Below are 13940 nucleotides of genomic sequence, written 5' to 3'. Positions count from 1 at the left end.
TTTAATTGAAGAACCTAACATTCAAAAATAAACTCACCTTTTCACACACATCCGAATTAAAAACGTAATTCGCAAACTGCTGGAGGCCTGCTTATATAGGTCAAGGTTGCTCAGGTTCATTGCTTTGTATATTACAGTTTAAAGAATGCTCTAAATTCAAGGTTTTTAACTTTTTAATCTATGGGGAAAACTTCCTATAAACTCAGATTAACGACTGCTAATGCACTGAAGAAAGAAAACTGAAAACCTTCCTCCTACTATAAAAACAAAATAGTGTGGCCTCTGTTTCTTTTCTGATAAGAGTCTTAAATACCAAACATTTAACTGCATAATAACATTTACTGGCAGCCAGGCAGCCTGCTTAGCAGATATATAAAGCAGGTAAAAGGAGAAAAAGTTAATTTCTTGGCTGAATGATTCCATCGGTAGCTATAGGGCAAACTAGAAAGTCTTTTAGTAAAGTAGCAGTTGATTCTTCTATCAATCTGCAGCACACATACTCTTCCAAGGAATGCATTAAATATGAAAATCATATCCCGTTATCATCTGTTTCCAGCTTTCAGCCCAGTAAGCTTTTCTTAATGAATGCTGTAGCCTAAGGGACAAGCACGCTGTTGGCTTTTCTGAATAATGGAGTGATGCTACCATTTTTGCTTATTACAATATCGACTAGCTGAGGGGGTTTCACACATAGTCACAAGTGACTACTCTTGCCAGCATGCTCCAAGTTATTACAAGATGTTTTTAGACATTTCATCTAAAAGAGCTTTACTGCTTTTAGTGAAGAAAACAGCTATGGTCTTGAACTGTATCATTTATATGGAGATAGGAGGAGGGATTAGAAGCCTGCATTACTGCAGATATATAGCAGAATATATTTAAGTATTCCTTGTCAGTCTTTTTGTCTGTTACTTAGATATGCAATCTCTTTTTGCTTCTTCTGAGAAAAGGTCAAAATGCACAAAATTATAAATACACCGTATGAATCGACCACTGCATTTTTAAAAATCTCATTCATTAAGAGTATTTCTTCCTTGTTCAAGACCATTTTCACACTATACGGAATAAGAACTATAAAAACCAACACAAAGATGAATATAGACAGAGTTTCCCCCCCTTTTTAATTCTAGTTCTTTAGTTGAAATAATTGCACTTTTTACCCAGGTTATTCTACTTCACTCAGGCACTAACCAATATTTCACGCTACAAACGCCACAATAAAAATCCCCACGCAAAGACTGCTTAGCAATGCCTGCCTCTCCACGCAGCGGCTCAGAGGAAAGCCCATCAATGTAATAAAACACATTTCCCCCCGCTTCTTCCGCATTACCTGCTCGTTGTATTCTTCTTCCATGTCACCTTCTGCTGACAAGTTACCCTCTTGAAGTGATAACACACTTTTAATTTCTCTTCCATACCATGCCTAAATGTGAACAAATCCATTACATAAAATCGAAGGCCAAAAAAAACCAAACCCCACCACAAATCAACAAATACTACTTTGCAAATTGTGCACTTTTGAATGTAATGTCCTAGCAGCATTTTTTTACTTGGGCTATATTTAAAAAGCCAGAGATCTCATTTTCTCCTAATTTTTCTGCTCCCCTGAACAAACGACATGGCTCATACACAATCTTCCGCAGTTTTTAATACACATTTATTCATCTAACTTAAAATCCTACAAAACAGTAATAACTTGTTGACTCAGATGTGTTTCATCCCAACTGGTATTTGTAAGGCTAAATTATTTCTGCTGTATCCAGACAATGACTCCGCTGCTTTGGGATGAAACGAGCTTTAGAATTTGTTTTTGTTTTACATACATCATCTTACAACTCATTGAGCTATTATAAGGAAAAATATATGGCAGATGTTATAAAGAGCAACTCAGCATGAAAGGCAACTTGCTGTAGTGTTACTAACAAACAACTGCATAAACCATCTTCACCTCCACTACATTGTTTAATTGACCAAATGTAATGCATTCATAGTAGGACTACTGCTTAAAAGCCAAGCACACGCAGCACCTATAATTAATCCTGTTTGTTAGTAATTGTAAACCCCAATAACAAGTTACATCGGCCCTGAATGAAAGCACTTCAATACCTATTCTGCATCAGGTAATATGCATGAAAATAAATCTTTAAAACAATTAACTTAACCAGCTCTGCACTTCACTCCAGTGGTGCATTCAGCAAGTCTGCTATTTCCCAGGTAACAGAAGCTGTTCATAAAATTGTAAATATGAAATTTTAAGAAACAAAAACTAACCACATGAGAATTAAAGATGCTCAAAATAAATTCAAATCTAACTACTGCATTTTCCTGAAAGCTTACGTGAATTTACTTACACTCCCCCAAATTACTGAAGAAATTACAGACTTAGAAACACAGGAGAAAAAGTAAATCTTTCAGAAACAAAAGTTTTGTCAGCTACAGCCACATAATAAACTGTGCATATAGTTTACATATAGCACTCCTAAAGGGTGTTCTCTCTCTATGGAGAAAAAAAAAAAAAAAAGGAAATAGTAATAATTTCTTTCTGTGTACTTCCATGATAGGTTAGATAGGTTAAATGATTTCGTGCTCCATAATTCTTATGCAATCCGCAACAAGGGGGCTTTTCATAACTGTAGCATAGAGGATACGTAATCTGTGCTTTGTTCGACAGCTCAGAAAAAAAAAATAAGCCTAACCTGGCAAAAATAAAATGGATGGCATAGAAACATCAAAATGGAAGCAATGAATGAAAACACTGCCTGCAGATCCACCCATGGCAAAACTGTGACTCACATCAATATGTTATAACAACCTACCACTAGTCAAACTGGTGTGCATTAGGGTTGCTCAGGAAAAAAAAAAAAAAAAATCCTTAAAATCAGGGTAAACCTAGCATCACAACACACCCCCTCTTGCTTTGCTCAAAATAAAAATTTAAAAAAAAAAAAAAAAAAAAGGAAAAAAGGGGAGAAATCACATGCACCCACACAGGGACAGTCTCTAAACTATACGCTCCTAAGCTGAAGGAAGGAAAAGATGCTCTGCAAATGTCACCAGACCCAACAGGCTTAAAAGAATTAACAGACACTAGCTGGGCTACAGTTGTGTAAGGAATTTATTAATGTGGGTATGCAACGATGGGATGTTAGCCAGCCCACTGGTCTATTACAGCTGAAATCAATTGCCACTGTAAGAGATAGCTATGTCTTTTCCTTACTTCCAAAGGCACACAGACCCGCTAACAATCCCCGCAAATGACCGGCTCTGGGTGCCGAAGTCAAGGACAGCACCTCCCAAATAGGAAACGTATGTGCAAACCTACTGGTGTTTCAGAGGGAATGTTAATCAACACAAACAGGTCTCACCACCCCATCTCAAATACCATACATAAAAATCTTCCACAAGCTGAGAAAAATCAAAGATTGGGGCTACTTACTTTAATATGAAAGACAGAAGGCAGCGTTAATACATGGCAAGTTACAGCTAACATGAGGAGAGTTGTTTGGGGCCAGCTAGTCCTTGTTGTTCTTAATAAAAACATAGAGACTTTCAATAAAATGAAAGACAACTAATTTAAAAACAATGCAATTGGTGGAGGTGGTGTTTGGAGCTTAGTGCTCCAAACTTTTAGCCATAGTACATAAGCTTTTTGTCAAATCAATATAATATGAGGGTTCAAAAAGGACTAGACACTGCATTAACGTGACAGTTAAAAGGACCAAAGATTTTTAGAAAGGACAAAGGCTCACACTTCAGGTCATACATTTATCTAAGGAACTTTTCTAACGTAAGAACTGCACACAAAGGGTTTCTTGCCCTTTACTGTGATGCACCTAGTGAAAAACCAAAGCAGACGGGGGGGAATACATTGCTGCTTATACAACCCTACTTCAGGCTAAGCTCTAATAACACTTCTTAGCACAGTGTTCCAGAGCATATCAAGAGAGAAGCTTCCAAAAACATTTTAAAGTAAGGTTTGCTCATTTGTTTTCTAACTTCTAGGTTTTATACTTTTCCCCCCTTCCACTCCCCCTGTTTTTAAGTTGCAGTCTGACTCTTTCCTCCTCTTAGCTTTTTTTCAGAAGTGCTTATGTATTTCTTTTCACATACTTAGAATCATCGAATAGATACATGCTGTATCGGAGCCCCTCAGCCAGCCCACATTTTTCTTTCAGTCCTGTACCACTGTCATCCAGGGGTGCTGCTGCACGTTCACGTTTTCTGGAACCTGGGCCCACGCTTTTTAGGCACTTCCTTTTAAAAGGATCACAGTCTAAATTTTACTGTCTCAGATCAAGCTGTGTGTGCCCCTGAAGAGAGGGAGGAAATCAGTATGTTCCAAGAACACTGTTCCTGTTTTAATTCAAATTGCATTTTAGAGAAATAAAAAACAATCACAACTGAGTTCTAGACAGCCACACGAAAATAAGCGTTGTGTCAATACCACATCATAGTGGCTTAAAATACCTCAACTAATTTGTTTCCTTCCCCCCTTTCTTCCAGCAAGTTAAAAAAGGGGAGTGGCAGAGGACAGAAATACCCCTGCCAAATATTTCTGAAGAATGCTGTATCTATTTTCTAACAGCAGCCTTCTAACATTTGCCTTCCAGTTTTTACATCCTCTCTGAAATCTGACTCCACGTATTAGTGTCGTGAGCACATCACAATTTTATTTTTTAAAATCCGAGATCATTACCAACCTACATCCCTTTGCAACATCCCAAATTGTTCTTCAGTGAATAGCAAGACACCTTATTAATACAATTCAAAAATCCCCAAAGCTTGGCTGTTTCTTATAGTAGCCTATTAAATTGAAAGTACTTCAGTCATGAGGTATGATAAAAAATACTGTCTATTTTAAAACCTTAAATATGGATCCTGATCAATTTTGTTTCAAACATTAAGACGTGCAGAAATCTCTTTAGGAGTATAGAAGAGTTTAATCTTATTTCTGCTCTAATTATAAAAAAGCAAAACTAATATAACTGTTCAACCTACAAATAGCAGTAATGATACATAACCATGAGGAAAATACTGAAGCCGTTTACCCCAATAGGGGTAAACAGGAAAAGTAAAAAGTCTGTTCACATTTGCAAATGAGGGTCTGATAGACTGGAAAGTTAAGAGAATCATCAAATTTTACTTCAGCATGAAAAAATAACATCATAGCAATTCAGGCCTAGTGGTAACTGATCTTTTTATCTCAACACAAATGAAATTACTATAATGGGGTGGGTTTTGGGTGTTTTTTTTGTTTTGTTTGGGGTTTTTTTTTTTTACTTCCACAACTTTTTTTTCTCCCATACTATTAAGATATTGAGGTAGACTGACTACATACTGGAGGTACAGAAATCCCCATCTCCTTATCAGTTTTAGTCATCGTGGGGAGACAGATTCCAGTAGGGGCTTGCCAGAAGACAGATATTTTTCTCCTAAAAGAAAACACTGCAGAGTCAAGCTGACTTTTGACAACTGTTTCCGCAATGAGAATTGCGGACCAAAACAAATGAAACAGGCAGAACAAATAGCAGAGGGTGGCTAACGTAGTTGTTGAATGGTCACTTTCGTTTGTCCTCACAAGAGATTTTATTCTTTCTTTTAAAATGTAATGACCATGCATGTTTTCTGTGTTGTAATTTTTAAGCAATTAGTCATTTAAAAACAGAACAGGCACATATTAGTCCAACAGCCTCTTTCATAAGGATAATTCATCCCAGCATGAGTTCTCAAACTGATGACATTCAGCGAAGTCAGTAATAAGACCCCTTTTACAACTGTAGACCTTTGAGCTGACAGCAGTCAAGGCTATGAGTGAAGAAAGGAAAAGCAACTCGTTTGCGTCATCTTTGATGACAAAGGTGCTACAAAGACAACAGCAAGAAGTATATTCTATTGGGTACTGGCCCTTTTAAAAGTGGTCTTTTGGTACTAACACACTCCTACCGTGTCAGTTTTGATGCACAACTCAAGTATACAAGGTGACAAAACACTCCTCAGGCTTTACTCTACCAGCCCAGAAGCAAAGTTCAAAACGTCCAATTCTGAAGGCATGTGAATCTAATCTCGGTGTACATGAAAGAATGCTACCAAAAGCAAAAATCTGAGTGATGCAACAGGATGCTGGAGGAAGTATTTTTTTCTCTGACCACTGTTCAAGTAGTTCTATTACTAAACAGTCAACTAGCAATAACTGTGACCTCATTTTACCTCAGCTTTAGTCCACATAGCTCTCGCAGTAATTTGTTGCAAGAGAATTTATTTACTCTTGCACTTGCTCTGCTGATAAAGACAGAGCAATAAGCAGGGGCAAGACTCACTATGGCTATTCAGAGTGTTCGCACCAGCAAAATTAAAAGTATGTCCTGAAACAACTTCCATGAAATTTATTTGGGTATTTTTAAGTAATAAAAGCCTTACTAAAATACAGTTTTATAACAAAGTCTTTATGAAACTATTACAACTCAAGTCTTGGTTTTGTCCTAACCTAGATACTGCTGGTTTATTATCCTATCACTAACACTCCAAGCACATGATCCATTTCCACATTTTTTTGATCTCGGTTCTCCCTCATTTCCAAGAGACTCAGAAGCACAGGGCACTTTACTGTAGACCAAATGTAAACTACCTCTGCAGCTACAGCAGGGTCTATTAGATCATCTATTACCAGACTTCAGGTTAATTTCAAATTCCCAAACATTACCCCTTTAAGCACTCCAAAACATACGATGAGGTTTCACTAACATCTGAAGTCCTGATGTGCATAATACTTGGACAAAACCAATTTAGCAACCCTGTAATAACCGCAAACACTAACGTATTAGGTCTTATAGAAAGTTACTTCCATCTTCTGAATCATCTCTGAACTTGAAGTCTTCATATGAGCTTCAAATTGGTCGAATTCCTTTAAAAAGGTCTGGTTTCGCAGAAGAGCTCCTTTTTGTCGTTCATCTATTTCTTTCAAGTATTTTTTCAGCTTCATGTATTTTAGTTTCATTCTACCGAGGAAAAAGAAACTGTACTTAAAGAGCATGAAAATAAAACAAATGCATCTATTACAATCACTTTTCTTCAGACACATACACTTATGTGGAAGGTGCCTCCCCAGCCCCGCAAAAAGGAATAGACACATTCTTCTGCACAACTGTCCAAAGTTACATTATACTCGACAGGATGTCTTCTGTATAACTTCAGATTGAAACAGGGTGTTTGGTGTTCAAAAAGATAAGTATATCAAAAAACTCTTGTACTTTTGCTTTAAATGGATTATATTTTAGTCACATCACATTAAATCAAAATGAAAATTGTATTTAGAAGAACGTGGTCTGAAAGTCATACAAATTGTGACATTAAGGCCACAGTTTCACAGCTGTTTTAAGCCAACCTAAATCCATGCTGACACCAAAAGGGGCAGTCTCACTCCAAGCCTTTCTTTTTTGTGCCAATGCTATCTGGTATGTGGCCACATGGCAAATTAGGCCAGGAGTAATCCAGCTGAAAATCCATCTAAACCACTTCGAACCCACCCAAAAACCAGATTCCCATCAGATAAGAAAACAGGTCTGGCTGAATACAGGGCAGCCACACAAGCATTAGTGCCAAAGGGAAAATGTGAACCAAGGGCCATCAGGAGCATCTTTTGGTCTCAATTACCCACAGGTCTACTTAAATCAGTTGTGAAATTGCAACCTAAATCCCCCAAGCTGCTAATATTTTCAGAAAAACTTCAATTCAAAACCTGATAGAGTAAAATAAATCAAATAAAACCACAAAACAAAGTACATGTGATGCTTCCCCACCTGCTCTGGCATTTTATTTTATTTTTTTTCTTACATTTACATCCTCATTTTCTAGTCTAAAGGCCCTCTTTCAGAAGAGGAGTTCCTAAGGGATTGGCCATTACTGCACCTAACCCTCAGTCCCTTGAGCCAAGATAGAAAAGTCACCTCTATGAGCTTTATAAAACATATTTGAGGAAAAGAACGCAGGATGAGACTTTTCAGCCCTCTTTTGTTGGGTTATGTTTTTTGTACAGAATGCATACGCAATTTATGCAGAAACAACACAAGGAGGCAAGACCAGGAATATCCTTTAGGACTTCCTAAAACTTTCAGATTTTCTAAGATCCTAGGACTTTCTAGCACAAACTACGGTACAATGATTCTGTAAAAGTTGCCTAAAACCAACTTGCATGTTAGTTATTACTAACTACTGCTATTACTAACTGCTATAATAAAACTTCAGTATTAATAGAATAAGGAAGTTTAAGTTATTGATGAAATAACTTCAGCAATAACTTAGAGAGATGAATTTTACATTATACTTAACATATAGTGTATTGTTGTAAAGAAATTTCAAGATAATGTTCTAAAAGCATTCCATAATACCCAAGTCTTTATAACTGAAATAAAATAACCTATAAGAAGCTTTTAAGTAGGCTTACTGGTATGCATCAGACTTTCTGTATTCCACCAGCTTTCTTTCTAGTTCCAGCCTTTTGGCTTCACTGGAAGAAAACAAACAACATATAGTAAGAGAAAACTATTTCACAATTTAAATTCTTAAAATGCAAGAAACAAAGCATTTCACAGAGCATAACCTTTTCAGAGCAGAGAGAACATTTTTGCTAGATTGGTAGTCTTACAGATTGATCTGCCAGCCAAGCTTATCACAAAAAAACCCACAACCAAACCCCAAACCTCAAAGCTTCTACTTCTCTCTTTGTTCCTCACTGGAATAAGAGTAAATTGTTTTAAAGGCAAAAGATGCCTGAACAGGTATAAATCCACACAAGGCCCACCAAAATAGCCAAAGACTTCTGCCCAGCTTAAGTGCTGTTTCAAGTCCCTCCTCCAGCAGCTCCAGGAAGGGCTCCAAACCCTGAGACTGGCAGTTCATGAATTCATCTCTCCCTTTCTTCCCCACTCTCAGTCCCAAAGCAGACCACTTTCAACGCAGGAAATACTTAGCTGAACTCCTTCAAATGGACAGCGCCCCAGCACCTCTCATAGGAATGTATCAACTCATTAAAACAGATTTCCAAAAAATCCAAATTCTTTTCCTGTCTTACAGACAGTATTTTATTTAACAATTTGAACTGAAAAATCAAGTACATATTTTACACTTATGCATTAAAACCAGGTATATCTAGAGATATGCTAGCATCTAGATATGCTACCACTACCTGCCAGAACTTACTAAAGGGTAACAGATCTAAGTCATAATCAAAAATTGTAAAAAATGCTGTGAGGCCATCTGTATCTGCCAAAAGCAATGCAAGAGTATAGGCCCATGGGGATAATCAGACTGCTTAAGAACAAACTCCATGCCTCACCTGCAATCTAGTTAAAAGATAATCTATTTTCAGGAGGAGAAAAGAGTAAAGCTGATCTAATTTAATAATTATAAATTGCATCTGAAGATAAACAACCATCCCATGAGCAAAAAAATTAAAATCATCAATTGGAAAGACAGAAGCTTCCAGTAGATGCACATTACAAACCCTGCAACAATCAAAGCAAGTACCCCAAGTTGCTTATTAAAACATATCATCAAATTCTTACTAGCCAGGAAGGCTGTACACATGCGAGTGATATGGGCAGATACATGAGAATGCATGCACCCATACGGCTAGGCATGCCTATCTACGGGTTTCTGCACTCCCCTACAAACATGTCCATGTCATAGCCACATACATTTGCCTCCTCCCAGTTGCCCTGCACAGAGGGAAGCGAGGAAAAAAACCTTTCTGCTTCTTCGTCTGAGAGATCAAGGCATCCATTTTATCCATCTGATCCTGCCACTGTCTGAAACAAGATTAGGTTTTCATGTCATGTATGCAATTTAAAAGCCACGCTTCATCTGGGATCTCATCCTTTCAATTTCCTTTTACATGATGGACAGCTAAGCAAAAGCAGATTTCAAGATCTTGTTTTTACACTTCTAGAAGTAATTTTCATGACTCAATGAAGAACACTGATATCCTGATGGATGTAAAAGCCGATGGATGTGAACAGCCATTGGCTCCAACCCTATTTCTCACTCTGATACCACAGGTAGCACATGACATTCCCTCGCTCCTAAAAGATCGTTTCCTTTCTACCAGTGTGGTTTTTCAGCATCCCATTCATTAGTCTGTGCTACAGCTGTTTAGACAGCACATGAATATATAAGTATGGCGTTCTCAAGGCAAGACAAAAGCGGTATAAAAAACATCGGGTAAGAGAAGAGCCTCTCAGCATTTGAATATCATCATTACAGATGCCTAAAATGGTTACTGCACAGCTTGTGGTGTCTTGCAACACAGCTCTGTCCAAGCACTGAATTAGAGGCAATCAAGACTTTACTCGTAGATTTGCTGTCGTCTCAGGTTCCGGCAAGGTTCTAGCACAGCATCTTTGTGTCAGTGACAGAAGTGAAGCTTGAAGCAGTACAGGGATCATTCTGGCCACTCCACTGCACCACCACCTCTTTTTTAACATGAAAAAAAAAAAACAACAAAGCGCTCAGCCTGCAACTTTCATTTGTTCACACAGTTTTGCATTAGGTTAAAGTGGTGCAAACAGTCAGATATCAGCTTTTTCCTTAAATGGGCAAAAAATAGCACACTTCAGAACTTTTTAAAGATCCAGGTGTCTCTTTTTCAATCACTCATGAATCTTCAGTCTACAGAGAAAGAGTGTTAGTTTGTGATTTGAGAGCAGAATTAAATTCCCTGGTCAGCCACAAGCTCTCTCTAATCTCTGGCATTTCACCAGGCATCGATCTGTAGTGATATTTGATCCCTCACCTCCCATTTAAGCCAGCAGGACTAAGAAGTCTCAGTATTTTTGAGATACCAGGCCTTAGTCTCTTTGTGCTTCAGTTCCGCATCCATAATGTAGGAATAACAGTACTACTGTCATGATACCCTGTTGAGATAAGTACATAGAAAATTGTGCAACACTTGGGCACAACGCAATCTTCCCATAAAAGTAAGAAATGTTATTTTTACAGTTGTTTTTCTACACCAATCTGACATTAAATCAACTGTTGAGCGCTGAGCTGCACCCACCTTACTAGCCTGGAGCCTGGCCAGAGCCTGCCCAAGCCTTAGCCAACTGTGCTGGTCCCCTGGGGGGCGCTTCGAGGGGTCCTGTTTAGCACCTTTGTCTACATGCAAGTGATACCAGCAGATATTTCTGAAACTAATCATCTTTCCTGGTTTACATTCTCTGTTCAGGACATCTCAGTATTTGCACACGTTTACTGCAAATCACCCTTAGAGTGAAGCATCTGGCCCCACTGTCTGAAAAGCGAAGCTAATTGCAAAGTTAGTCACAGTGTTAAGTAGAGCACTTAACTACATAATTTATTTACTTCATCGCCCACACTGCTCAAACACTGCCTTTCTCACCAGTACCCACAGAAGATTAAGGGCTGAGTAACTACAACATGGTCAGGTCTGTATAAAACTCAGAAGGTAAACTCTCTGCCCCATTTCACTAATTATCTTAGACACCTCAAACCTAATTCTTTATAATTTTGCACACAACACAGATATCACTGACCTGCGTACAGAGACCTACGCATGCAGCAGTTTTTATATTTAGATTGGACAAAGTACCAGCATTAGTAAATAAAATATGGCAAAGTCTAACGTGTAATTTAAGGTACAGTTATAGGGTTTTTTGCACGAGTCTCAGAAGCTTAATGTCCGGTGGCTAATTTCTCAAGCACTTCAGAATTCAAGTATTGTAAGAAAAAACAGATTTATGAGAACAGGTGGAAAAGAAATATTTATGAGAACTCCCTTTTAGTTCACCAAGAGTCAGATGGGGGGCATAACCAAGCAGCAGCTTCCTCCACCATATTCAAGCTCTTGCACATACAGCTTATTAGTAGTGGCTCATTGTTTGCTTAAGCACAACTGCCAACTGAAAGCAGGACTATAGTCAGGAGAGAAACAGCTGTCAGGTACTTCAGGTCTTAAAACAGACAACTTGAAATTAGATCAGTGCAGAATTCCTAAGTGGGACTTAAAAAGCTGAAATGCTCCAGGGATTTAACAAAAGTTTTTATATTTTCTACTTTAAAAAGTTGTTTAGATAGAAGGTATTACTTCAAGAAATTCTGAAGAGGCAACTGCCTCTGCAGCACAATTCCCACAGGCAACAGAAGCATACCACTTCCATTCTGGCATAAAAATTACTCCTTGTTTGTCAACACCACCGAGAACAAATACATCTTTTACTTTATATTTTAAAGTACATACAACAGAAGTGTGCCAGGCAAAAAACGTCTATTTATTATCACAAGACCTGTTAAACTGGGTCTCCAAATGTAGCAAAGGTTATGCAATCATTCTGTCTGTCCGCAATTCCCCTTCCCCAAATAACTTCTGAACCTTCTGGTGCAACCAAATTAGTGGAGCTGATGTCTGAAATGTATTATGTTCCCAGACGTTTCAGCAGAGCTGAAGGGAAGTCCATTCATGCAGCACCATGAGCTCAGCCATAGGCTCAGACAACAGAGAAGCTACAAAAGAGGGGACGAAACTTCACACAGCCCAGGCTCTCGGGAGGCACAAGACGTGTACTCCTAACACAAGGGATATCTGCACACAACAAAACAGTTTAAAGCGGCATGCAGTCTAGAACACTCAGGTTTTAATCTTCCCTCTCCCTTAATTTTCTAATGCCACAATTTAGATCAAGTGTCTTCCCTATCTAGGGCCCACATCTTTATTTTCTACACAATAAAAATATGCTGTGTATATCCTTATCCAGCCTTTTAAACAGCAAATTATTCCTGTTTTGTTTGCCAGCAGTCTTCCAGACCAGAACAGGATATTAGTGAAGATATACACAGCATTTTTGTAAAAGCACTATCTACATGCAAGTTTACATTCCCATGGCCATAGTGTTGTTATTTCTGCTAAATCTGTATGTTTGAGATGCTAGCATGAGACCTAGAAAATCAAAGTCTTCTGTATTAGACAGAAAACAGGTACTGCTTAAAGAGCAACTTCATAACAGTATACCACAAGTGATCTCAAGAGACTTCCTCTGGCCAGAAAAAAAAAAAAAAAGAAGTACTAATTGACACCAATTACTGTAGTTATTGCAGTGAGTAACAGGCCAGGAGCATCGCTAATTGCACACAGCTTCAGAGGAACTGAAGGGGGGGGGATTGAGATCCCTCAGACCAAAGTCCCTTCAGAAAGCTTGCATCACCACACACACTTGCTTTTTTCCTGAAGTTAGGTGCCCCTGAAGCACCCATAAATTGAAACACCTAAAATAACTTTTTCTAAAAAGATTGAAAAGATGTCCGTAGGAGAAACATCTGCACATGTCCATTCATCAACCAGCCAGCTCTGAAATACCAGTATTAGTATTATTTGCTTGTTTGCTTAAAGTAACAAGTCATTTTGTAAGAATTGCCAGAAGTGCTTCAGGAGAACTTCTTAAACAAGCAGTAACAGCTCTACAGCACTTCTGGAAGTCACCCAGTATGCTCACACAGAAATCATACAGCAATCATAGAGCACAATGAGCAAGAACATCGAAATCCAGTGTTACCGATAGGCTAGCTTTAATGACACCCCACCCCACCCCCACCCCAATGTGTAACTATCCGAAAGAAGATTACAAAGCATAAAGAGGTGACAGAAGTGCCCCACCTGAGACACTGCTGGGGACCCTGCACTATTCCCCCCTCCCCGGAGAAAGCCCCCAAACGATAACATCCCAAAAGCACCCCATGAACCCCATTCCATTTTTCCCGGAGCACAGCACTGTCGACGAGGATTCCCACATCCCGCCTCCCCCCATCCCCCCGGGGGCAGAGACCCGGCAGTCGCCCCCAAGGGGCACACGGGAGCGCGGCGGCCCCCCGAAGGAGAGTGGCCTGCGGTCACCCCCGGGCACAATGGGAGGGAGAGAGGCTGACAGGAGAGCCCG

At 38.9% G+C, this 13940-nt stretch overlaps 1 protein-coding gene across 1 annotated transcript in view; it reads right to left on the bottom strand.

Moving 5' to 3' along the window:
* The window catches only part of KIZ (kizuna centrosomal protein), a 53566-nt gene that overhangs the window by 38088 nt on the left and 1538 nt on the right, over positions 1-13940 (bottom strand). The window contains exons 2-4 of the mRNA XM_009886049.1: positions 8441-8503; positions 6839-6995; positions 1331-1423 (exon numbers count right to left, since the gene is read on the bottom strand). Coding sequence (XP_009884351.1) covers positions 1331-1423; positions 6839-6995; positions 8441-8503 — 313 coding nt within the window. The remainder of the gene's footprint in view (positions 1-1330; positions 1424-6838; positions 6996-8440; positions 8504-13940) is intronic.

This window comes from Charadrius vociferus, unplaced genomic scaffold, assembly GCF_000708025.1.
Source record: "Charadrius vociferus isolate BGI_N301 unplaced genomic scaffold, ASM70802v2 scaffold455, whole genome shotgun sequence".
NCBI lineage: Eukaryota > Metazoa > Chordata > Aves > Charadriiformes > Charadriidae > Charadrius > Charadrius vociferus.
This window is presented reverse-complemented; position numbering and strand designations above follow the sequence as displayed.